Genomic DNA, 27010 nt, shown 5'->3' on the forward strand with positions numbered 1-27010 from the left:
TTCAGGTTATCTTTGTGTAACCTTCATGGGGAAATAAAAAAGACTTGGATGTGAAAATGTGTTTTAGATTTTTTTTGGCAAATGTGTTTGTGGAAAATCCTATCAATTTTCAATAAAATAATTTGCACTAAAGTGCAAAGATGCCTTCCTCCGTCAAGTATTTGAAAATTGTTTCAGTGAATATAATCTTATTTTTTTCCAACTGTTTTCAGAGTAATTCTTCAGTCCAGTGTTCAGAGCTGTAAAACATCTGAACCTAACATTTCTGGCAGTGCAGGCATTACTAAAAGAACCACCAGATCTGCTTCAAGAAAAAGCAGTTTTAAAAGGTGAGAAAAGAATCCTACTCTTCTGAAAAGTTCCAAGCATTGATTTTCAAGTTTAACCTTCTGAAGATAGAAATGAAGAGAGAAAGAGAGGAGAAAGCAGAGTCCCTGTGACAGGAAATTAATCAAATGTGTTTGACTTGTTCATCATCTAAGAAAATCTGGGCCATTGCTAATGTAGGGTTTTTGTTTTGTTTTGTTTTGTTTTTCAGAGGTGGTTCTCAACACTGGAAATGTGGTCTCGGGGTCAGATTATGGGAAAATTGAGAGGGTTGTACTCAATACATTTTTGTATTTCCATAGCTCTCTGTTATGCTCGGAGGAAATTTTTTTGTATATCAGATACAGCAAAATTGTTGGAGAATTAGCTGCAAATAAGTGTGATGGTGGGATATGAGAACACCAGTGAGTCTGGAATCCTTCTTTACCTAGGGCCTGGTCTCTTGGCCACAGTACACACCCAGGGGGGTTTGTGCTTTCACCTGGAGCCCAGCATCTTCCTTTCCTTCATTATTACAGGCTATGACAAGAACATGCACACATTCCATGACCAAATCCATTACTCATTATTGTTTTTGGTGGTTAATCATGAACTGAAAGCAGACATTTCACTTTTAGCATATTCCAGGAGCACTCCCCTTTTGAAGGAAGAGCAAATAACCTACTTACTGTCATCTCAGGAGGGGAAGGCAGGCGCCCTTTTGTGTTTGTGCATCTTTGCCTGTGTTGACAACAACCTGTGGTCCTGTGCTCATGGCCCAGTGCCTCTCTTATAACAGACCACAAGCAGCCTGAAGATAGTTTGAACCAGACTTTAAAGCATCCTTCACGATTTTCCTTGCTTCTTTTTTAACTTTCTGCCCTCATATATTTGAGGCTGTGGGATGGCTGAGTTAGTCTCCAGGGCAGGTTTTCAGCAGCCTGCATCCTGAGGGACTTGCTAGTCCTTAGGGACTAGCTCTCCCACAGGGAGAGCTCTGTGTCTTTGTGTGTGTGCGTGCCTGTGTGTGTGTGTTTTGTTTTTTTAAGGAATTGTTCAGTTCTGCCAGTTTCCCCTTCTGCTCATTTTTTCATTATAATTTCACTACATATGTTTACTTACACAAGAATGTGATGGGGCCTTAGTTCAAGTAGTTGAAGACACCAACTCATAATTTGGGGATTTTGAATTTTTCATTGAAAGGTATCAAATATTCATAAATTTTTTATTCTTTAATTCCATTTGAAAAGAATATTAGAGAAATACTGACAGAAAGTCAAAGATTTAGGTACATTATAACATAATACCAATATGGTATTTATAATAGTGAGGAAGAGGAGATGGGCTGAAGATTGTTGAATTATGCCAAGTGAATCAAGAGTCATGTTTTTAAAGAAAACTTAATGGCCTGGATAAATGCTCATGAAGCAATAAGTGAAAAGAGCTATGCATAAAAATTATGAAATATTACTCTAGTTTTGTAAAAGTACAATATACTTTATGTATAGAAATGTATACATCTATAAATATATGTATATGCTTATACATATATTTATGTATATGTAACTTTATATTATACATATATTTAAATATTTATATATACATACATTTCTATGCATGTATGGAAATAATGTAATGGAAAATATGCTGTATTATTAACAGTTCTTCTAGCTGGTAGGACAGTTAGGGAGTTCTACTTTTTTATCATTTTCTTTTTCTCCAAATTTTTTACAATAAGTAGGGGGAAATGGGAGCATTTTAATTTTGACATTTTAGGTGACTTAAACTATTAAAAATTCAAATAAAAAGCCTGTAGTCGGGACAAGTTAGACATGTTTTGAATGAACTTTTTTTTTTAGGTATAATTACTCAGGCTTCCATTACAGTTGAATGTGTCTTGCACATTTAATTCTACTTTCTGCTTTTCTGGATTGTGCTCTTCAGGCTACAGAGGAATAGAGTCCAGGAACCGGGACCACGCATACCCAGTCACACCGTGTTCCTCTGAGGGGTGTGGCCCTGCGGCAGTTTTTCCATCTAGGTCTTGTCTAGTGATCTAAACTTGTGTTTCTCAGCAGAGGTGGTTCCTGATTGCAGTGAGCATCTGCCTGAGGTCCGTGCACCAGATGCTTTGAGGGGTTGAAAGTAGAGTTCAGACTGAATATACTTGACTGAATTTTGAAATGACCCAAAGCAGTTTCCAGGCATTTGGGATAGTGCCAAAAGCCAAAAGGCTTATTCTAAATTCTCAGAGTGGACTTTCAGAAATTCTAGGAAGGATGAAGAAATAAACCAATGAGAGAGAATTGGGTTTTGAGTATGTTTCCCACCTCCCTTCATGCAGGGTCTCCTTCGCCTCTTTTGGGTCTTTGACCTGTGTTCAAATCACCTTAACTGTGAGCCACCTACAGCTCATGAAATGAAGGCAAATACATTATGTACAGGTTCCATTTCCTGGTTCTAGGAAATAGAGTTGATATAGCCAAGCTGTAGCCTGCAGCTTTTATCCTACTGAATAGTATTTATTTTTCATTGAAAAGTAATGAGGGAATTGACACATTTGTGCATAGTCTGATTCAGGACAAAGCACTATAAGATTGTTGAGTAAAGTATTGAATTGAAAACTTTGCTAGACAGCAATACAAGGAAATGAACGTAGTATACCTTTCAGTATAAAATAAATACCTCCAAGGCACCAGCATTACCTGTGTGCTGTTACCCCACCTCGGAAGCCTTCTCTTTGCAGGTTGGTGTTCACACATGATCGTCCTCGTCCTATCTGTCCTGCCATTGGAACTTGACCTTTCATGCCCATGTTCTGTTCCCTTCCTAGAGGCTTCCGGGATGAAGACCTTACCTAAGCACACTTTCCACTGATTTGGCTCTTTCGATTTTTGGCAGTTTACTGAGAGGCTGTACGACTTGGGACAACTTTTCCACAAACACATTAAAAGAGCGATTATTTGGAGGCTGAAAAACTAGGTGGTGTCATAAATCTTTGCTGTGGGGAAGAAGTGCCCCCATGTTTCTCTCCTGGCAGATGCTCATTCCCTCTCGTACCCATTGAACACAAGCCTCATCTGAGCCTCCTGAGCCTCTGCTGTGGCCCAGCGTGCAGTTACTGAAAGAAGTAAATTAATGGGCTTCCACCTCTCCCAGTTGCTGTTAGAGCTATAAATCATTCTGCTGTTTCTCTTTTAAGAATTACTAAATCCATTGGAGAATTGACCTGCTTTCCAGTGTTCGTTCTTTCGGAGGAGCTCTCTCAGAGTCTTGAAAGTTCCATCATTGTGCCTCTGATTGAGGACCTGCAGTCACCTCATGGGGTACAATTCAGTTCAGTTCATGTCTTGACCCAACATATGTACCATCAAGTGCATGTTTCTATAAGCATGTGCTATTTCCTTGGAGGAGTCCTTTTTTTCTTTCCTTCATTTTCTGAGAAAATGGTCATGGACAAGTGATTTTTTTTTTTTTTTTTCCAAGTTATGTCATTGGGAATCATCACTTTCTGTTCCACCTGTCAAACCAACCTAATGTTCCTAGCTTTTGAGGTATTTTGCAGCTAATTATCCATATCATGGGGGAAGATAAATGCTCAGGGTGCCTTCCTTGGCCTCTAAAAACGTCAGTGTATCCAGGAGCTTTACTGTTGGGAGTACCACATTCAGGACTTCTTGGGCTTTTGAGGTCTGCTCATTTGTGACTTTTATCATCATCATGCCTGCCACTGCTTCTTGTCTCTTACAGTCTCAGTGTCCATTCCACCAATTCTGGGCTCCTGTCTTTCTGTTACAGTCTTTATCTCTGAAAGTGCATCTACATAGAAGCACCAGAATGTTGTTGCTAAATATCCTTTTTAAAAAATGTCGGTTTCCTCTGATCTTCTAAGATACTGATTCCCCTTTGAAATTCCAGACATTTCTCCACTTGGGTGCACCAGTTGACCTGGACCCTTATAGAAACGCAGTGTTCCATTGGGGTCTCCAGAGACTAAGTGATGGATTCAGACAAGCTACTCTCCTAGAGCGCCATCAGCACCCAGTGAGGGCACCTCCAGATGAGAACTGGCTTCTCTGACTCAACCCATTGCTTAGTTTCTTCTCTGAAAGTTGCTGTTGAGTTCAAAGTTGACAGAATAAATTGGGGAGGATAGAAGGGAGGTGGGGTGACAGTCCAGGTCAGTTTCCAAAGGCGGGATGGCTTTTCCTGGGGGGGAGGGTGGTGCCCAGCTGGCAGTAGGCCCAAGCTCCACTGGAAACTGCTTGAGGGGCCAGAGCTTTTTCTGTGACCGAATTCTGACTTTGGAGATAATCAAGTAACACTTCTTTATCTTTTCATTCTTTCCACCTTTCCCACAGCCTGGTTCCTCAGAGGGAAGGAAGGAAAAGGAATGCTTTGCAACAAATGCCCTTAATGGCATTATGGTACTCGCATTGCTCTGCTGCTTCTGCCCACCCTTCCTGTTTTCTTTATTTTTATTTTTATTTTTTATTTTTTTGCAGAACTGAACCTTTTTCTGCTCTGCCTTTCTCTCCCGTTTGTCTTTACTTTATGGTTGGTACTGTACTGTCTTTTCCAAAATACTTGTCATTAAAAAAATTATACAAAGTGTATACTTTTTAGCATGTCACTACTTTTATTATGTTGCCTTCCTTGTCTTTTGGTAACTACATACGGGACACTTGGAAACCTTCATGGTAAAATCCTTTTTTTTCTCCCCCTGTAGTCCCTCCATTTCAAGGACTAAAACAGTCTTGCGTTAAGTAAAAACCTGTGACCAGAACTGAAGGAAGACTCTAGGAACAGAGAACTACAGCAGGACTTAGCACAATTTATTTGGAAACAAAACAAAATTGCAAAAAGCCTTAGCTGCTTTCCACCTAAGAAGTTTATTCAAGGAAGACAATGTCCACTGGAGTTTAAATAACTACATGAGTTTGGGCACAAGCAGTGACTTGAAGAAGGCCCAGCTCACCTTTTATAGAAATGTCTGGAGTTTAATGACAAAAAAGCTGTTGTAAATTTAGTCTCAGGTGTAAATATCAAAAGCCCTCTGCTGTCAGGAGAGCTGACCAGTTTGTGTGGTGCACGTGTGTCCCTGTGATGGCAATCATTTTAGCTGCTGGCCTTCAGAAGAAGTGAGGATCTGATGGAGGTTTTTTATGTATTTATTTTCTGTTCATCCTGTGTCAAAATTTGTAAAGAGAAAACAGGCGTTACTGAAATGATTCTCTCTGTAATTTGATACCGTTTCGTTTAACCATCTTCAGTTCAACATTTGTAACGTGGTTGTAATGGTAACTCTGTTAAGTACCCAAACTGCTTGTCTTCCACCAAAGAGTGCTTTATTAACAAGAACCTGTGAAAACCCTGTTTGAACACTGTTGGATGTTGTGATAAAAAGTGGTACTTTGGCAACCTAAACTGGTAAGAGAATGTGAGCCGTAGCTCTAGGAAGACTCGGGAGGGGAAACTGGCTTCAGAGTTGGAAGATTGTTGTAAGTCATTCCTCTATGTGTTGTTGAGGAACTGGAGAATGCCAAGGCTGCCCACTGTTTGGTTGCTCAGTCCTACAAACTAAAATCATATTTCCTTCCACACATGATTTGAAAACAAAAACAAAAAAACAGCACTGTTGGTGTTTTCCCTTGGAAACAGCCATCCCAAATAATGGTGGCTTAAAAGAAAAAAAAAAAAAAAAGGTACTGCTTTATTAGGGTCTTTCTTTGTAGCATTGTGGATTTCTTTTTTGTGTGTGTGATCTGCCTAAGGCCATTCACATACCCTTTGATTTCAGTAACAGTTATTCATATCTGGATTTCCGTTGTTTGTAAATAAGAGACTCACTGTTGCCTTTGGTTAGGGAATACAACTAACTCTTTGCAGAGTGCCTTCGCCCCCCCCTACAAAACACAGCAGATCTGTGATACAAAGCAATCACAAAAATAATTTATTTGCTGGTAAAACAAAAAAATGGGGCCCAAAATACAAGAATATTTTGCAGTCACTTTGGTTACCTCCATAATAAAAAGTGAATGGCTTTAGTTATTGTTAACCAATTTTTGCCTGTCCTGGTTTGGAAAACAGGGGATACAATATGGAAAGGCTAGAGAAGGCAAATGCTTTCACATTACAAGATGAATGAACCAGGTGAGCAGGCAATTCCATTTTAAAAAGCTGCCTTTTTAACAAAACTTAGAGTGGTAAGAAGTGGTTGGAATAAACAGATTCAAGTCTGTTAATGCAAAAAGTTACTGGAAGACCATGGCTCCATTTTGATATTTACTCTCTTGGAGTAAATTAGAAGGTTGACTGGCTTTGAGGGGAGATGGCAGGTGCCACTGTCTTGGTCAGACAAGTGGCCTTTCCCCGTCAGGGGATGGGTCATGCTGGCTTTTGAACACTGGGGACTAGATCTCAGGAAAAAAAAAAGGTGGCTTTCTGTCCCTGGAAGTGAAGAGACACAAAGACCCACTTACTGGATGGGAAGACCCCTCTTTGCTAAGCTCTGGGTGGGAGGAGAAACATTCTATTTGCTGTCTCGGAGATAATACTAAGTATTCAGACTGTGCCCTTGCATAAAACATTGGATTCTCAGGGCAATTCTTCCCTTGACAATTTTAAAGGCCATCTCTCCTGCATAAATAATCCAGGTAGTTATGAAAATCAAACTTCCATCTCAACTGTCCCCAGTTTGGCTTTTTACTACATCAGAAAAAGTTACATGTGCTGTCTCCCTCATAGTGAATAAGCCATTTGGTGTCTTGGCCAAGAGTGAAAAATCTGGGCTTCAGCATTAACCACAGTACTTTTTTATTTTACAAATTGCCTTTTTGTGTTGGCTGCTCAAGTTTCCAGCTAGAATTGCTATCACTGTGGCTCTTTCTAAAAAATCTTTTTGTGTTTAACAGGCCCACTAAAATGAGTCATGGGAAACTAGTGATTTGATAAAGAAGCATTCCGTAGAACGCACTGGGGAGTTGTAATAGTGCTTCAGGGCGACTTCACAGCACACCAGTAAACTTACTGGGGGTGTATGTAGAATCCAGGAAGTGTCTGGGTCTGACTGATGGAAAGTTCTTTCTGCTATGAATAAGAGTGGATTCTTTTTTTCCCCTAACGGAAACTTCAGCACCCCAGAATCTTCCGAGATTCTAACTCCCTTGTCATAAGAAAGACCCTGTTGCTATGGAATATGAAGTAGGGCATGTCAGATGGAGAGATTTCTTCAAACTTGAAGCCTTAAATAGCTTTGAAAGGACACCGAGATAGTTTCCACTGGGATTAAAATTAGAAATGAATATTTTTAGGTGTTCTTGAAGCTTTTGGGGGACTCCTGTCCAAAGTCAGAGACAGTCCAAAGGAAGGGCGTCTGCAAAACCGGGTATCTAGAAAGTATAGACAGACTTCTCTTTTGTAATGCTAAAGAAAAACTAGAAATCTCTCTTAGCTGTCTATGAAGAGGGGTAAATCCTGAGCTGTGCCTCACTAAAACAAGTAGCCTTCCTTGTCCCAGTAGCCGCTTCTGGGTGGCATGCTGCTCTTCTCATCTCCAGCGTTCTTCTGTTCTAAACTTGGCCCCATTAGCCTGTCACCCACCCACTTCCTTCTCTTCCCTCCTCCCCTCTCACGGGGGTGATTTCTACCTCTTTTCTTGGGCCACACATTTTTAAAGAGGAATTCCCAAGTGTTCTCACGAGGCAAATGTGCTTGCCCTTGGAGCCTGATGGCCGGTTCGGTACACCCTGCGGACCATCAGGCGCTTTGGGTGGTGTTGTGCCAAGAGCTTCTGGAGGCTTTCCTTTGCTTCAGTCACCACCATTCATGACAAATGAGCAATGCGCTCTTTTGATGTTTGTTCTAAAATTAGCTTAACTGTTTCTCTTCATACATTTTTACAAGTAATTCTTGCATTTTGGAAAGCAGTGCTCATCAAAAACGACTTTAAAAAACTGTTTTAATTCTTTAATAGTTCTCTCCTGCGAAAAACTGTCCTGGTCAGGCTAGCTGCTGCTCCTCCATTTCTCCTCAATCTGAGTATTCCTCTTGTTGCTAAGTGGAAAAACTACAGATATGTCCAAAAGACTGGACAATTCACCTATACTGTGTAGGAAATTACCTCCTTAATTGCCCAGTAGAATTAACTGTCAGCAGCAGGTAAGTTCATCTGATTATAGTACTGCAGTTTTATATTAATAACTTGCAGACTTTTATCCAACCTGCACTCATGTACAGATTATTAAAAGTTTTAAAATGTAACTGATTAATCAGTATTTGATCAATCATTGTCCTGATTTTTTTATTAAAATGTATATTTCTAATCATATTTTATAAAGCCAAGAGAGCTGGTTGAATGAATGTTTATTTTCCTGAAGGTATTTTTAAGATAAAGCTTCATAATGGCCTGTAAACTTTGCATATCTATGTAGTTTGGTACGTATTGTCAAGTTTGAAAATCTTGTGTATTGTAACTGGTTTTATACAAAACATTGAATAGTGAAAATTGTATCATTATAATCATATAATTAAAAGTATTAACCAAACAGCCTTTTGGTTTATTGTATTCACTTGCCATTCGAAATCATGGTAGGGAGTGGTTGAAGTATGAAGTGGATATAACCTTCTGTATCAGTTCGCAAGACTGGGCAGCTGAACCAGTTTATTTTCTTCCAGTTCTGTGGCTGGAAGTCCGAGCTCAGCGTGTTGGTAGGTTTCCATCCTTGGGCTTTTCTCTGTACACTCCAGTTCCTGGTGTCCTTCTGTCTGTCCTCTCCTTTTCTTATGATACCAGTCAGATTGCAATAAGGTCCATCCTAATGGGCTCATTTTAACTAATTACCTCTTTAAAAACCCGTCTCCAAGTGCGGTCACATTCTGAATCATTAGGGGTTAATGCTTCAGTAAGATCTTGGGGGATGCCCCTTCCTTAAGACAAGATAGTGAGGGGCTCCTGTTATGAATTCCTTCTAGATATACCCAGCACTAACTCAAGGAATGCAAAGGTTTGATTGGAGGAATTACTGAGGATAAGACACAAAAATCAGGCCCTTCGAGTCTCATGGATTGTAGACTATATTCCCCTCTCATGACCTGCCGAGGTCAGGATTAAAGAGCTAAGCGAGGGGCAGGACTAGCGCCAAGGTGCCCACATTCTGATGTCCAAGCATGGATGCCATCCCAAAGCCCTCTTCCTGCCTCCCCTCTGATGGCCTCTTGCTGGCCCGAACCCCAAGGACCTCATGCCCGCACCATCATGCACAGGATGTGTCAGGAACGGAGGAGCTTGTTCTGTTAGGAGTGCTGTCCTGTTCCCAAAAGAACTCAGCTTTGATTCATGCCAGGATACAGATTTCAAAGTACAGACCACAGGGACTTGCCTTCTCCCCACATCCAAACTTCCACCAGGCACCGCTACCCCCGGAGTGTGATTCGCGGGCTCTGTCCTCTGTTGAAAGCCCGCAGCATCTGCCTGCCCTCTGCGGTTGGCCCTGAGGCCCACACTAGGTCACACGCCCTCCTGCTGACCAGTCAGAGCTCCGGTGATAGTCAAGGGTCAAACTGCATGAAGTATGGAAGTGCTGTGAAGGGGGCTGGCTTGGCTCTTGTAAGATTTGCGGTAAAACCCCAAGTCCCATCTTCCAGGGCCGTGCAGTGTGGTGATGAGCCCCGGAGACCCTATTCCTGTAGATTCTTGCTCTCTGTTGTTGGCAACACTGGTGACCTGCTAAACCCCTTCTGTTAAGTAAAATGGGAAGAAAAGCAGTTCCTGTCTTCATCAGGATGAGAATTAAATGAGATAATCTATGCAAAGCAAAACAGTACTGGCACAAAGCTTTCAATAAATTAATTTTTTTCATACATTTAAGGTGATTTTCTTTAGATACTTAGGTAACGAAAGACTGATTTTGAGCGCTCCATAGCTGGTATTTTTGGTGCCTATCACAGGTCGTAGTGCCAAGCACCGAGCGTCCCACCCATTGACTGTTTCTTTCCCATCCCCCACATGTCTGAGTGTGGTGCTGGGGCTTGGGAAGGCGGAACTAGAGTTCAGGGGTGGAGTTCCCCATGAACATGACGTGGAGCACCCCACGTCAGCAGTCCGTCTCCCCATTGTTGCCCACGGGGGTTGCCAGCAGCACTAGTGCAGGGCCCTGTACACGTTGTCTGTGGGTTCTTCCTGGGTGGTGGTGCTTATTTCCTTAGAATAAATTCTGACCAAAGGCATTTCTACTGGGTCGAGAATGTGCAGTGATTTAAAGCTTTCGTGTACATTCTGTCAGAAAGCAGCTTGGTATAATTGTTCAGAGCGTAAATTCTGGACCCAGGCTGGGTGCAAACCTTTGCTTCGGTTGTATGAGGATTAAATGAGTTGGTATTTGTTAATTAGAACAAGTGCCTGGCACATACCAAGAGCCATATATATATTGTGTTTTTTAAAAAAGAACAAATGGCTCTCCCAAAGATCTGGGGCAGTGGAGAGACCCCTCTATTCCCTCCTTTAGCAGCAGCTGGCAGGGCCCTGCTGAGGTCACTAAGGAAAGAGCAGGACACTGGCCTCAGTGCTGTAGGTCACCGGTCACCATTACTCCCCGCTCTTTCGGGTCCAAACTTTAACTGCCCCTTTACTGGGATTCGGGGCCTTTTGTCTTCCAAGTGGTTGGCACAGTGTGTACCTATCACAGCCTCACTACTTTTCTCACTTCTTTGAGCAGGGGGGAACACATGGACTCCAGGCAAACCCTTCTGCGGGCCACCCCAGACACCTCTTGCCTCTTCACTGGGGGTGCTGGCCCAGCCATATAGGAATGCAGAGCCTCCCCTGCAGCCTGGCCTTGTCTAACTGTGTCTCATCTCTTTGCTAGCAAGTCTGCATGGCTTTGACATGCTCCTGGATGACAGGTGCTCCATCCACACCGAAATGCCCAGGTAAGGCGGCCTCTCACCTGACAGGACCGGACCCCACATCCGCTGGCCATCACCAGGGACCGGCCCATGCCCCTGGGATTCTGACACTGGCCCTGTGTCCTATTTTTAAACAGGGAGAGGCTTTCAGTGGGAAAAGAGTGGAGGAGGTAGTATGGTTTGTGCATTCTTTTAATTGGAGAAAGACAATGGTTTCTTCTCATGGGTGTGTTTCTTCATGTAAAACAAGAAGACTTTATAGGCGGGACACTTCTTGCGTAGGACTCTCCGGAGAATGCAGTCAGTCTGGCATCCCCACCCACAAAATGCCAGTCATAGTCCCAGCCACTATGTAAGCCAGATACCCCCGCACATTTTCAGCCATCTTCAGGAAGCGATGCTCCCCCCCTTCCCCCCCGCCGCCCCAGTCAGGAACAGCTTCCCTGGGCAGTGTCATGGAAACAGGAATGGCTGCTCTTAGGACCTTTTAGAAGTGAATGTTGTCGCCCTGTTCTGCTCTGGCCCAAGCCCCAGTGGGCAAAAGAAGGGGCTGGAGGAAAGGTTTCACTTGGTGAGAAAGTGCCAGGGTGCTCAGTCCTCAGGAATGGGGTTCATGAGGATTTGTGAGACTGGGGGGGCCTTGAGACCGTGAGTGAACTGCCTTCCTGCCTGGCCCTGGCTTATCCCGTCGTGTGGCCGCCACTGAGAGGTTGTCTCCATTCCTGAGAGCAAGGGGACTGTTGTGACCAAGCTGGATGCCTCACAGGAGCAGTGCAGGCAGGCCAGTGGCTGGCAGGCTCTTAGGACAGGACAGAGCAGGGCCTTGATCACTGCCTGGGACCCCTTGATCAGGGTGGTTCTGCTCTGGCCAAGCCCAGTTTGCCTTGCAGTGAACCAAAGAGTTGAGGGCATGTGCTGGGGAGTCTCTCCTCTAGCTGGCGTATTAAACTAGCCCTTGCCACACCCATTGACCCCCGTAAGACAGGTTCTGGTGTCATAAATACAGTTCTGTCCATCTCCTCCCTTTTCCAGTGATAGTTGGCTGTCTCGAGCTGTAAACTTTCTAGACCGGCTTTTAATCTGGCTTGGGATCCGTGAGGACTAGAGCTCCCAAGAGGCTCTCTCCTGGACAGCACAGTGCTCACCAGCGGAAATTCTCTCCAGGTGCGGTTTAAGCCTGTTCCTTCAAGCACGTCCCTCAGCCTTGGCAAGAGTGTGTGTCCTCTTCCTCCACAGGGCCTCAAGGTTTCAGGCCGAGGCTAGATCTGGGCCTACCAGTACGTAACCTGGAAAGGTGCCTGGGATGGGAAGGGACCAGGCTGACGCCCCTGTGGGGCCAGGTCAATCCCAAGCCCCCAGTAAATAGTGTTTCTTGGAACTTTCTTACATCAGGGGCCCCAGTGACTTACCTGCTGGAAGCCGGTCTGTCCCCCTCAAGAAAAATTACCACAGAATTTTTGAGTTCATATATAGGCCTCGTATGGCCTCCCTGGCTGGGCACCCTCTGGCTCCAGGAGTGCTTCTCGTACAGGTGCACCAGTCCTTCCAAGGTCTCACCCCGGGCATCAATAGATCCTTGCTGGAAGTCCCCGAGGGGGTGGTGGGTGTGGGGGTATCTTTCCACCCTGTTCACAGGTCCTGGCCGCCACTTCCCTCACTAGGCTGAGTGGCCTCCACGTTTCTGCTCCTTCCCTTCTACCCAGCCTGCTTTCCCTCTTCCTGAAGGCTGCTCCTGCAGCCCGCTCACTCCCAGCTCTCTTTGCCACACCTCGCAGTACATGGGGGCTGACCACTTTGCATTGCTGACAACATAGGCCTTACCTCAGGTACTTGAGTTTTCCTGCCAGTGGCCCGGATGCTGCCAGCGTCTAGACAGGATAAGTGCAGACCAGGGCCACTGACGCAGTTGTGTAGGTGTGTCATTGGTGGGGGCGAGCTCCCCCCGGGTTGGACAGCACACACTTGGGGGCTGTTCTCAGTGGCCCTGGTGGGATGGCTGTTCTCGAGGAAGGTTCTTACCTCACTGAGAGCGTTAGAGAACCATGGGAGCTCTGGAGAGACTTATGTGCACCTTGACACCACTCCAGTCTCACATGACCGGCATTCCCACTTCCAGATGACTTTGTGCTCCCAAGTCGGCCCTCTGAAATGGGGCCACGTTTTTGCAAAGTCACAAGGCTTAGAAGGCATTGTGGCTTGGCTGGGGAAATTCCAGCATCACCCTGAGTCACAGGAAACCTTGTGGCCGAGGGAAAGGCTTTCTGGAGCACTGGGAGATGGGCAGAAGCAGCCTGAGCCCATCAGAGGTCTCAGGAGCCATTGGGCCCTTTAGGTTCCATGAGGCCCCTGGGAGAGCCAAGCTTCTGTTCATTTCCTCCAGTGCCTCACTGGTGACCTTGAACCTAATCTTGTGGCCTCTCAAATCTTGCCATCTTCACCTGAGCAGGAGAACTGATAAAGCGTTCCTGGAACACTTCTAATCCCATCGTGTTTTCAGGAGAATGTCAGGCGGGACTCACTTAGGCCACTGTGTGCAGTCGTGGAGGTCCCGGGGGAGGGGCTGAACACGGCCTCAAACAGCACATGGTGGGGCTGCATTGATCTCCTGCCGAGGAACCTGTCCTCTGGCCTGTCCCTGTCCTCCTACCAGCTTTACCCTAGAGACTAGTTACTGAAGTGGAAATTTCAGGAGTGTGGAAGGAACACTAGGCTTGAGGAGTGAATCCTGTTTCTGCCTCATCTCATCTCATGCTTGCCCAGGCAGTTGTTAGGAACTGAGAAGACACACGTGCTTCCCCTGTTCCCTGCCTGGGAAATACGAGACAACTGTAAGACCGCACACAGCAGCTGCTCAGGCACCCTGTTTCCTTAGGGGGGCTCTGCAACAGGGCGGGAGGGGGATCCTGCAGATGTATAAAACTCCCAAGCACAAAGCCTTAATGTTGGCGTGACCCTTGGGACTAAGTCAGGGTAGTGGCTCATTTCTGAGGGAGGGGAGGCTGTGATTGGCAGAGGCACATGGACAGACTCCTGGGAAAATCTGTTTCTTAGGTGGTGCTTATAAGGAAGTTTTGAGCTTTTATCCATAGTATTTTACAATAAAGACCTTTTTCCCTAAGATTTTAGTTTTAAGTATTCTCCAAACCCAACATGGGTCTCAAATTCACAACCTCAAGATCAAGTCACACACTATACTGACTGAGCCAGCCAGGTGCCCCCACAATAAAGATGTTTTTAAAATACCTTTTTTTCCTTCCTCATTCCCTTTACCACATAAATACAGACCCCTCTGGGATGGAGCCAGGTGAAGCCGCACACACGTGGGCCGTGTCGCGGGCAGTGGTGCCGGCCGCCGGCCGCCAAAGGGCCTGATTCCAGGCCAGTGCTGGACGATCCAGAGAGAAGGGCGGATCCCTGGTGGTTGTTTCCACAGACCATACCCTCGTAGAGGCTGAGGGAGAGATGGGGGCAGTGAAAGGAAATGGGCAGATCGTCTCTCATGGTCTTATCCAGCTGGGTAACACCATGTTGAGGGGGAGGGCAACCCCGCCTGCTGTTGGCAGCGTGGCTCTTTCCTGAACAGCTCAGGAGAGGTCAGTTCCTGTTTTTGAGGGCTAATCTTTCCCTGCTTCTGAGACCCAGGTCCAAAAGCTCCATAGGACTTTCCAACACCACAGGGTATGGTTCCGGAAGAAACACAATGGCCTGGAGGAGCTAGTGGAGAGAGAGAAGTCCTGAACTAGTGACCCCCTTGCGGCCTCCTGGGCTCCGGAGGGGCCTGCGTCACATGGAATGAAAACAAATGCTTATCAGCACCAGGCTGAAAATCTACTGCTTCTTTATTTAACCATCCAGTGCATGATTTTGAACTTCCTAAGGCAATTCCCAGCCCGGCAGCCTCTAGTGAGTCTGCCTCCTCCCCCAGACCTTGTCAGAGCACCACCTTGGGTTTTCACCCCATCAAGGCTGGGTACCGGACCCCCTCCCTTCAAGGGTCACATCACTGTGAAGCTCTCCCAGCTCCAGGCCCTGGGCCTACTCCCCCAGCCCATCTTCAGCTGCTGTCTGGCTGCCTGGGATCCAACTGTGAGCTCCTTCAAGTTGGGCTTGGGGCTGGCACACCTGACTCTGGAGTTCAAACATACTTGACCCCTGCCTTCCAAGAGTCTTGGAGCCTGGCTTTCCTTTTGTGGGGTTAACTTGCTGGGTTGTTACTAGCTAGAAACGTGACCTGCCTCATGATATGTCTACACCCGAGCACCTCAAAGGAGAGTTGTAGGGGAACTTTGACCAGGAAGGCCTTCCCTTGTTTATATGTCTGAACACAGCCCTGCCTACCTTTTATTTTTCCCTGCAGTGTTAGGGATTTCCCCTGCTCTTTGCTTCTGCCCACTCTTCTCTGGGGCACTTTGGACAACCACATGACTAAAACCCGCCATCCACCTGCCCCACTGAGCAGTCTTCTACAGGCTCAGAAACTGTACCCTGTCCCCAAAACTATTTCCAACTACAGGACCCAAGACTGCTCCCTGGTAGGGAATGTCAGTATGCCTGGGAAGGATGCGGTGTTTGCAAATACAGTATTAAATCTAGTACTACAGGCTTTTCAGGCATTATTTATAACATGAGAATTTTCTTGAAAGGGATCTCCGTTTTGCCAATCTTCAAAGCCAAGGCAGGCAGGATGACTTCATGTGACGGCATTAAGCCTGCCAAGGAATGGCACAGCCTCACGCTGTCCCAGCTGATCACTGTAGCTAAAGCTGACATTCACTCTCCAGAGACTTGACTTAGATCAGGGCAGTCCCACTTGTGTCCTTCCCATGGCAATGGAATAAAACAGTTAATAGATCTTAGTACTCAGATATTAATTTAATAATGAAACCAAGAGTAGTCATTCACCCACAGCAAAGGTCCTTAAGCAGTCATCACATGGTTGGGGCAGGAGGTTCAGCCGATTCCTTCTACTGGGTCTTTTTCCACATTCTTTTCTCTTGACCTGGGAGTGACCAAAAGGATTCAGCTTTCTATACACAGTTAGGAGGGAATACCAACCTTTATTTACACTTGGGTTCAAGTTCAGAGCCATCTTAAACAGCATAGCAAAGCGAGGGGAAAGCACAGATCCTGGGACCAAGTTCAGATTCCAACACAAGCATGTTAACTGGTGACAACAGGCAAATGTTATCTTGAGTGTCTGCGGTACAAGGGGAGAGCATCACCCCAGCTGCCCACAGCTGTTAGAGCTGCCTCAGCCCCAGTTCCCACCCCAGGCGCACGACCAAGTGTGGCTCCTGCAGGGCTTGCTCTGCTGGGCAGGGCAGGACTTTGGGAATGGCTGAAACTCAGAGGTGGCCCCTAACCCCAAACATTCACCACAGGCAAGAAATAGGAACTCCAACTGGTGTAAGGGCTGAGTGAGAAAAACCGCACATGGTGTTCAATAAATACTAGTTATTTACAAGTCTTGCTGGGACAAGGACTGAGGGCATCTGTACATGGGCACTGTATTCAGATACTAGTTTTGAGGGAGAAAAGGGTATGGTGTTAAGTTGCAATACTCTTTTGCCTGGACCCCTTTCACTTGATTGATGGGTTAAATAACATGATTTTAAAAATCATATGCTTAATACTCATCCTAAAAACCACCCGAACCCTAAATATGCACATTTATACTAAGCATGTGTGTATGTGTGTGTACATACACACGGAAACCACGAGGTAGTTAAATCACCATTAAAAAAAACAATACTTTTCCTAATTCTCTGTCACAGAGTGGTGGCCAGTGGCTATATATACACTAGCTGCTTAATATTATTAAATGAAAACCAGAACTCAAAAAATACCAGGAGAGTGTAACATTTACAAGTAACCAGTAAATACAGTTGTATTTTAATTCCTCCGTCTCTGAAAAGTAGGCTGTGACTGCTTTAAGTTAATGGTCCAAGTTATGCATATTTCCTCTAATACTAAAGAACACAGCCTTCCAATTCTGTACAATTTACGAAGTAGTCTCAGCAGATTCTGTTTTACATCTTTACTCTCCCTGTTTTTGTGGAGGATTCAATACAATCTCTATATATACATTTTAAACACTGTTTCTGAACTTCATTTGGAATTCCTTAAATAAAAAAATAATCACCATTCTCCACCTTCTTGAGAAAGTGCCGGACTAACCCCCCGACTGGAACTGCTGCTCTGGGTCTGGAGAAATCCCTATCCCACAGCCCCCAGGCCAAAAAAGCGCAACAAATTCACACTACACGGGAAAAAGCAACATCTATTGTTCTTAGAGTCTGACTCTCTTCCCCACAGCAAGAAAAGTCTCTCATAGGTACACCAACGCTGTTTTAGGTTGCTAGGGAAATAGGGCTCTCTCAAGCCAGAGCAGGAAAGTCCTCAGGGTCATCTGGGTTGGGAGCAACATCTTGTGTCTAAAAAAAAAAAAAAAGAAAAGTTTTGAAATCAACAGTCATTTTACCCATTCCCACTTGGGCACATCCCTCTAGAAATACAGGCCCACTCTCATCCAGGGAAGGCGCTAATGGGGGATATGGCCCAAACACTGGGGAGAGGCAGGCCCCCAGTACAAAGAGAAGACAGAGTGGGGGACACAGAAGGGTGCCTCTCCCTTCTCAGAATCATTCCTCTCCCCACTACAAGATGGCCAGCAGTGCCCGCCTTCCTCCCTTTCTCCCACAAACCCTTACTGAGTGACCCTGAGTATCATACTCAGTGATACTCAGTGTCCCTGAGTATCAGGCACTTCCCTCATCTAATAAACATGATATAGAATGTTTACTACTTGGAGATACAAGGTTGATTAGAGACAGTTCCTGGCTGCCCTGGGTCCCCCTGAGGTCAGGGGAGAAGCCCTGAGGAAATCACAGTGTGGTAACTTCAGCCAAGTGTCCAGTGAACAGACCCCAGGAGGGGCTCCCACTGCAGTCTGGTGGCAGAGTGTACACCATGGTCAGGTAGGGGCTTCTAGAAGAGAAGGTTCTTCCAGAGGTAAGCCTCAGTGAAGGAGCAAAGAGAATACAGATCTCCAAACAGAGTACCTTGACAGTGAAAGGTGGGGGTCTGGGGGCAGGTCTGAGCTGGAAGAGCACATGTTCAGAAATGTTTATGAAGTGCCTAATACACACTCAAAAGTGTGCGAGGCACAGGGGAAACCAATAGTGAGCAAAGCACACATGGTTTCTGTCATCCACTGTAGAGACAGCAGACACTGATCAATAATCACACCCCTTAGGATAGAGTTAAAAATGAAGATAATGCTTCAAAGAAAAATAAAATTGTTTGCTCAAGGACTCTGACCTGGTCTGGAAGGACATGTGCCCAGAGAAGACTCCTGTGAGGGGGCAAGGTCAGAGGGTCTATGACTCTAGGTGAGCAAGCAAAGGGATAAGAGAAGGACTATCAGGTACAAAGGCCCTGTGGGGTCAGGAACATGCTTGTCTGAAGAACTAGAGGTAAAGGTGTTGGCTGAGAAGCAGGGAAGAATGGTCTGAGGTGAGATGACGAACCTGGGGAGGTCACAAGGAGGCCCTGAAGCCTTACAGAAGGTCCTGTCTGCCCTGAAAGCACCATACAATCAGATCATATTAAGTAACCATCAGGTGATCTGACTGGTTCCCAAGCCTTTGTCCTTCTCTGTTCATGGCAGTGGTTCTCCCTGGTGACCGTGGAGGCTGGGGCTACTGAATGGTCTGTACCAACAATGTCCATACTGTTACCATCATTGTTCCAAATGCCTCGATGTCAGACCCACACCAGACAGAGGGATGGACAGCAGACCCTGATGGCCCTCCCAGCTGCACAGCCCAGGGCATCCTCATCCTCTCACTAGCTGTAAAAGACCATTCAGGACTGAGAACACAAACACTCACCACCACCTCTGCTCTGGGTCCATAGTTCTCTGCCCTTCTGATCCTTCCCCGGCCTCCCCGTGTGCCACCTCTGGCTCCACGCCCAGGACGAGGGAGGTTACCGAAATTAATCTCCAGCTGGGATGTGATGTCATTGGCTGCTTTCCGGAAAACGTGGGCATCATCTTCATAGTCATCCTTTACCATCTGAAACAGTCACAGCATCTCAGCATCACATGCACACACGTCTCCATGGACACTCACTCAGCTTAGTGTCCCAGAGCCATGCTTCCAGGGAGCTGAAATGGCATCACGGTGGGACAGTGCCTGCTGCCCCCACCATGTGTTGTCAGCACTGGACTCCAGGGCAAGGCAGAGGTAGGGACTCTGGTGCTCTGGTTCCAGCAAGGGGGGGATCTGCCCGTTCCCCAGCCACGTGTTCTCATATGCACAGTCTTCATCCAAACATCTTTGAAGTCACTATTAATTCAAGTGGGACCAAGTTTCTATCGGTTTGGCAGGTTAAGATGTAAGATCTGACGTGCCTAACAGCAATCGATACGAATGGTCTGTACCTAAATGTATTTTGGCTAAGATTTTTAAAAGTCTTAATTTCTGTCTTATTTGTTCACAAATTCTACTTTGATAAATAATGAAATATCACCTTCCTAGAATAGAACTTGATGGAAAAACTCCTTTCAATGTGGGTGCTGACTGTACAAATACCATATGTTAAGAACTGCATGATTTACAATAAACAGTTCTGACTCAAAATATAGGGAACTAGTAAAACAAGAGAGTACGGTTATTGGAGGATCACCACTGATGCGGCAGAAGGAACTCAAGCTGCTTTTTTTTTTTTATAAAGATTTTTATTTATTTATTTGAAAGAGAGAGATTACAAGTAGGCAGAGAGAGAGAGGAGGAAGCAGGCTCCCCGCTGAGCAGAGAGCCCGATGCGGGACTCGATCCCAGGACCCTGAGATCACGACCTGAGCCGAAGGCAGCGGCTTAACCCACTGAGCCACCCAGGCGCCCTCAAGCTGCTTTTTAAGAACGATTATCAGTCAAAATACTTTGAGAAATGACATTTTAAGAGGTCAAATAAATTCTGCGTCTTGTTAAAGGAAACTCCATTAAATGTATCTTGTTCCAAATTTGATTTGGCATCAATTCCTAGTACGAGATAAAACAAACCTCTCCCTTTTGAGTAAAATATAAATCTACAGGAAATATGCCGAAAGTCCTAGATGAGAAATCTCCAAAGTGCTATAATGCTAAACATGCCTAAAACTCGTCCAGGAAATGGAATCAAGCTTCCCTGAACTTATCAAGCAAGCCCTTCTGGCCACATGTTCATTACAGGTTTCATGTTTAACACTCAGACTGCCTTCAAAGCTGCGCCTTAGGTAAATGGACTGTTGAAGCTAAAACGGTGAAAGAAAGAACAATTCAGGAGCACTGGCACTCTGGTAAAAAAGGCAAACACAAAAAAAACAGCAAGAGGCAAATTAACCGCCCAGCATGTGCTGTAGAAAACTGCGGGCTCTGGGGGAGGCTCTGGGGGTACCTCGTTGGGATGCTGAGCAAAGGCCCTACTCAGTTCACAGGCTGCTGCTGGTCTGGACTTGGCAAACAGGAGAGACCACTGCAGTGCTCCATTTCTTAGGGTCCCCAGCACAAAGTAAATGTGTGACCCCCACGACTGGGCTTTTGTCACTTTCAGAGCACTTCCTGGCTCAGTGCCCTAAGATTACCAAGGACCAAAGACGTGCTTTCCTGAGGCCAGGCTGCATGAGTCAGCTAACCCAGGTGCTTCAGATGCTCCAGACCCCTCTTTGGAGGCACAGCGGGTGAATCTGGTGTGGATACAGGACAAACAGCTTCAGTTTTCGCCTGACCTGTCAACTACCCATTTCACATCCCATCCTGACAGCACATTTGTTTGAGGCAAAGCTTTATTTACGATGCCACAGAACAAAAAAGAACAAAAGTGAATTGGAAAAGAGCCAACCCAGCTAGCTGGACTTGCAGCAATGAATGCTGCAGGGGACCCTTACGTTCAGGAACATAAATGGAATGTGACTAAATGACACAGTGACCATCCAAACAATCTATGCAGAAGATCTTTCCAAAGCTTAGGCTCCAAAAAAGGGCTAACACGAACTGAGAAATGAGGCCCTCAAAAGAGGGAAAAACACCGTGAGCTGTGAGCGATCCTGACCGCGCCGCCTGGTCTCGGGGGCTTCTCCCTGGAGTCTCAGCAGTCAGGCCCACAGGGTGGAGCTGCTGCAATGCACAGAGCACAGAACTGCAGCTGGTTTCAGAGGATCAATCACTCCCAATTAAATGCTCTTATGCAGAGTTTGAGCTGAAACTACTCTATCATGAAATACAGGAGTTATCCCTTGACATGGCATTGTTCATGAAACACTGTACCTCTCTTTTGAGACAAAAATGAAATGCCATTAACACACAGTATTTGCACAGTCAAAGCACAGTTCTGGGTTGAGCAGAAAATGCACTGTCACGGCAACTGCTTTGTATGAAGTGTCAAAAGGTCAGGTTTCTACTCTTTTTACAAACAATACAGATAAGAGATACAGATAAAATTAGGCATATATTGTATCTGATTACTCCTAGGTAGAAATTAAAATGCCAACTGCTGGGACAGCTGAGTGGCTCAGTGGGTTGGGCCGCTGCCTTTGGCTCAGGTTGTGATCCTAGGGTCCTGGGATTGAGTCCCGCATGGGGCTCCTTGCTCAGCGGGGAGCCTGCTTCTCTCCTGCCTCTGCCTGCCACTCTGCCTGCTTGTGCGCACACGCGCGTTCTCTCTCACTCTCTCTCTGACAAATAAATAAAACCTTAAAAAAAAAAAAAAGAATGCCAAATACTAATGTCCCATTTTCACCCTAGGAGTGGAAAGGGTCATTTGGTTTCTAGAAAGGTAATCTAGACGATTACCTCTAGAGGAGAAAATGTCATGCTTACATCATCTCTATACTTGGACTTGTGTATCACCACTGCTTTGGAAGGGACAGTAGACTCAGGTTTCCGGATGTTAAACTCAGGCTTTGGTCTTGTCTGTTCTTGAAGGTTTTTCCACTCATCAAGGGTCATCTCTTGAACTTGAGTTTCCTCTTCTAACTCCAACTCAGGAACTCTATTAAGAAGCAGAAGTTTTTGATGGCTCTAAAACGTCTTTTCTCAAAGACAAAGTTGTTACTATTAGTTTAGCATACCTTCATGATCCCGCATCTCAAATTTACATAAGGTAAGACAATCTCTGAACCATATAGCTTCCTTATTTTAATCATTTTATGCTATCACTGCCAACTGAAGGTAATTCTTGTTTTCTTTCTTTCTTAATAATCTCGATGCCGAATGTGGGGCTCCCACTCACACATCTGAGATCGGGGGCCACATGTCCCACCAACTTTGCCAGCCAGGCACCCCTCACTTCCTGTTTCAAAACTGTCTTTGAAAAATGGGAACATCACCATCCCATTAACATTACACTTCACCTCCCTGCAGTCCCTTCCCAGATGGCATTACACACAAAATGAGGTAACTGCAAAAGAAAAGGGAGGAGCTGTTATGTTAAAACAAATAGAGGCAACCATGAAAAGAGTTTTAAAACAGTGGGTTTCAAATACATAGTATAGTTTTGTAAATACCCTCTTCAGATTCATGAAATTTTAAAAGAAAACAGAAGACAGATTGATAGATCGATGGACTAGAATTCAGAGCCCAGAAGTAAATCCTCACATTTACGATAAACTGATTTTTTTCAAGCAGGTGCCAAAGATAATTCAAAGGAGAAACAGTAGTCTTTTCAACAAATGAGTCTGAGAAAACAGGATATCCACACGCAAAAGGAAGTCGGACCCCTACTTCACACATTTACATAAATATAAGAGTTAGACATACAAACCCCTTAGAAGATAACACAGGCATAAATATCCATGGCCTCAGTTAGATTAGGCAGTGGTGACACCAGAAGTATATGCAACAAAAGAGAAAGTGGATTAACTGGACATCACCAAAACTTCTGAAAACTTTTGTGCTGCAAAGGACACCATTAAGAAAGTGAAAAGGAAACCCCTGGAACAGTAGAAAATATTTGTGAATTATATATCTGATAACGGACTTATGTCTGGAATACAAAAAGGACTCTTACAACTCAATGAAGAGAAATAACCCAACTGAAAAATAGGCAAGGCTCTGAACAGACATTTTTCCAAAGAATATTTAAAAATAGACAATAAGATGCTCAATATCATTAGCTATCAGGGAAATGTAAATCAAAACAACAATGACAGGGGTGCCTGGGTGGCTCAGTGGGTTAAAGCCTCTGCTTTCGGCTCAGGTCATGATCCCAGGGACCTGAGATCAAACCCCACATCAGGCTCTCTGCTCAGCAGGGAGCCTGCTTCCTCCTCTCTCTCTCTGCCTCTCTGCCTACTTGTGATCTCTGTCAAATAAATAAATAAATCTTTAAAAAAAAACAAAAACCACAATGACTTATACCCACTCCACATTCAGTGGGATCATCAGGATAAAAAAAGGCATTTAACAAGTGCTGGTGAAGATGTGGAGAGCTTGGAATCTTGGAACCTGGTAATACGAAATGGTGTGGCCACTTTGGAAAACAGCCTGGCAGGGGCACCTGGATGGCTCAGTCTTATTTAAGAGCCTGCCTTCAACTCAGATCATGATCTCAGGGTCCCGGGATCAAGCCCCCCCCCATCGCACTCTCTGCTCAGCGGGAAGCCTGCTCCTCCCTCTCCCACTCCCTCTGCTTGTGTTTCCTCTCTCACTGTCAAATAAATAAATAAAATCTTGAAGGAAGGAAGGAAGGAAGGAAGGAAGGAAACAAACAAACAGTCTGGCAAATCCTTAATAATGTAATCTAGAGTTACCATCTGACCTAGTAATATCACTGCTAGGTGTATACCCAAGAGAAATGACAACATATGCCCATGTGAAAATACAAATGGTGCCACATATGGCAATTCAATAATGCTGTTTACAGCAGCATTATTCACAATCACCAAAGTGGAAACAGCTTGGATGTCCATCAACTGACTAATAGACAAAATGTGGTATATCTAATACTATGGAAAATTATTTGGCTATAAGAAGAAATGAAGTATTGATACATGTTACAACACAAATAAACCTTGAAGACCTCATGCTAAATAAACCAGGCACAGGAAGTTTATGTACAATTCCATTTATATGGGATATCCAGAAAAGGCAAATTCATAGAGACAAAAAGCAGACTAATAGCCCCCAGGGACTGGAGGCAGGGAGCCCAGGGAAGGACTGCTTAATGGGTACAGAGTGATGAAAATGTTCTGGAAATAGATAATGGTAATGGCTGATTAATGGTAATGGTAATGGTAATGGCTGATTAAAATTTAAAACTTTATGTTACGTGCATTTAGCACCAAAAAGAAAACATATGTAAAAGAAAGAAATGAAGCCTTGATACATCCCATGGCATGGATGAACCTGAGAACATAAGGCTAAGTGAAATAAGTCAGACCCAAAAGGACAAATACAATATGCCACTTATATGAGGTGCCTAGAATAGGCAAATTCATAGAGATATAGAAGAATAGAGGTTGCCAGAGGTTAAGGGGAGGGAGGAATGGGGATTTATTATTTCATGGATACAATGTTTATATTTGTGAGGATGAAAGTGTTCTGGAGATGGATGGTGGTAACAACTGCACATGGTGTGAATGGAATTAATGCCATTAAACTGTACACTTACAAATGGCTAAAATGGTGGTTTTCTATGTTATATATGTTTTACCACCATTTAAAAAAATTAATAACATAATATACCCCAAACCACTGACTTGTATAGTTTAAACGGTTGAATTTTATAGAATGGATATCGCATCTCAATAAACTTTAAAAGAAAAAAAAATTAGGTGATGAGTGGGAAGGCAATCAAATCTATATATAATACCTTCATAGAAGGGCTAATGTAACTTACAGTACTAGGTTATAGGTTAATGACATGAAAACTATTAGAGAAATCTAATCATAGAGCATCCAAAACATGCATATTTATAAAGTAACTTTAAAATATCAAGCAAATGGTAGAAAAAAGATCAAAGCAGTGGTTGCCTCTGAAGGAGCATGAGGGAACTTTCTGGCACAGTGGTAATATTCTGTATCTTGATGGACAAGTTTGGGTTCCACAAGCATATGCATTTGTTAAAATGATCAAAAAAAATATATATATATATGCATAAGAATCTATAATAGCAAAACAGTAGAAACAACCCAAACTCACCTAGAGAGAAATTTGGTAGAAAAATTATGGATAGTAAACAAGAAGACTATCTCTATATATTGCTGGAGAGCATCTCCTGGGTATGTTCATGTAAGAGCAAAGTGGAACGTATATTACCATTCACCTAAGAAATAGTGAGATGTACAAATGTATCAAGTATCCCCCACTTTTTAGAAGTTCACATTAAGCTTTTACAAAAGCCCACCTCAACACCAGTCTCTGCAAACTGAAAGAAATCCAAAGAGGACTTTTGCTTTTATGAGAAAAGGCAAAAAAAAGTAGTATTCAGCTTTTATTATGCGGTTAGACAAAGTGTATAAAGTGTATCCTGAGCAGCGAGAGAAGCCTCAGAAAACTCATTGCGTGGGAACTCCACTCAGTCTATCTCAGCATCAAGTGGACAGCTTTGAACTGTGTCTGGGAGCATCTGTGCTTTATCTCAATTTCTCCTGTGCATCTGTTAGCAAGATGTGTCCTAAAGTACTGGAAAAGCCCAAGCAGTTAATTTTGGAGCCTAGGAATGCTCAAAAAACTTTTATTTTTTTTATTTTATTTTTTTTTAAAGATTTTATTTATTTATCAGAGAGAGAGAGGGGGAGAGAGCGAGCACAGGCAGACAGAATGGCAGGCAGAGGCAGAGGGAGAAGCAGGCTCCCCGCCGAGCAAGGAGCCCGATATGGGACTCGATCCCAGGATGCTGGGATCATGACCTGAGCCGAAGGCAGCTGCTTAACCAACTGAGCCACCCAGGCGTCCCCTCAAAAAACTTTTAATATAAATTAATGGTACTCACTTCTTTTTTTTATGCCATTTTGGACTATAAAGTGTTTCAAAGGAATGCCCTACTTTCAGATAGCAGGGGAGACCTGTATACACATAGGTTTTATTTTAAAAAATCATAATATAGGCCAGAGAAAGGTAACAGATAGAAGCTAGCTGGAAAGTGTAGTGTTTTATCAGACTGAACTTTGGAAACACCAATGTTTTATATAATTATAAAATTAGACTTAAGTTAAAATTCAGTCTCTAAAATTTGAAAACAAAATTAATCAAGGTAGCCTAATGTTTATCAAGTTGGTGATATAACCACCTGGAGAAACTAAAGTGATTATTCACTTCCCTTTGATTACTTTGATTACTCATTTCCCTCTATATAACTTTTTAGTAATCATATTATTGGACACAATGTTGGTAATGTTGTTTGTTACTTATGTGAGTAGCAAGTGAGTGATGTTACTGACAACTGGGATTTTCAGCATGGAAGTAACAAAGAAACAAATGTAAGAAAACTTCACTAAAAATCTGTAGTCTTAAATTTCAAATGGAAATAATGAATAAACTCATATTTTTTTTATCTAAAAAGTGTGTGTGTGTGTGTGTGTATTTCTTAGCTCTATATACTTAAATGTCCTAGAAACAATTAAGAACCTAGTAGCTGAGCACCCCTAGTGCTCAGACTGTGTTTTCTAACTCCCATATTCTATTTTTTTTTTTTTTAAGATTTTATTTATTTGTCAGAGAGAGCAAGCGAGAGCGAGCACAGGCAGACAGAGTGGAAGGCAGAGTCAGACGGAGAAGCAGGCTCCCTGCGGAGCAAGGAGCCCGATATGGGACT

General features: G+C 44.2%; 2 protein-coding genes across 9 annotated transcripts in view; one reads left to right on the plus strand and one right to left on the minus strand.

Annotated features, from left to right (window-relative positions):
• Positions 1 to 8854, plus strand: part of CDC14B (cell division cycle 14B) — a 101046-nt gene extending 92192 nt beyond the window's left edge. For 3 of the 7 annotated variants that reach the window (XM_059411705.1, XM_059411709.1, XM_059411710.1), the window contains one exon: positions 5036 to 8854. Coding sequence is in view for 4 of the 7 variants with exons in the window: in XM_059411709.1 (XP_059267692.1) it covers positions 5036 to 5072 (37 nt within the window). In the remaining 3 variants the exon portion in view is untranslated. Of the gene's footprint in view, positions 1 to 212; positions 330 to 3139; positions 3615 to 5035 lie in introns of those variants that run through there. The other 4 variants (XM_059411703.1, XM_059411708.1, XM_059411704.1 and 1 more) reach the window with 3 other exon arrangements.
• Positions 8855 to 17473: 8619 nt separating this feature from the next.
• Positions 17474 to 27010, minus strand: part of HABP4 (hyaluronan binding protein 4) — a 41794-nt gene continuing 32257 nt past the window's right edge. For both annotated transcript variants that reach the window (XM_059411711.1, XM_059411712.1), the window contains exons 6-8: positions 22074 to 22245; positions 19104 to 19289; positions 17474 to 17645 (exon numbers count right to left, since the gene is read on the minus strand). In XM_059411711.1, coding sequence (XP_059267694.1) covers positions 17589 to 17645; positions 19104 to 19289; positions 22074 to 22245 — 415 coding nt within the window. In that variant the 3' untranslated portion in view covers positions 17474 to 17588. The remainder of the gene's footprint in view (positions 17646 to 19103; positions 19290 to 22073; positions 22246 to 27010) is intronic.

This window comes from Mustela nigripes, chromosome 9, assembly GCF_022355385.1.
Source record: "Mustela nigripes isolate SB6536 chromosome 9, MUSNIG.SB6536, whole genome shotgun sequence".
NCBI lineage: Eukaryota > Metazoa > Chordata > Mammalia > Carnivora > Mustelidae > Mustela > Mustela nigripes.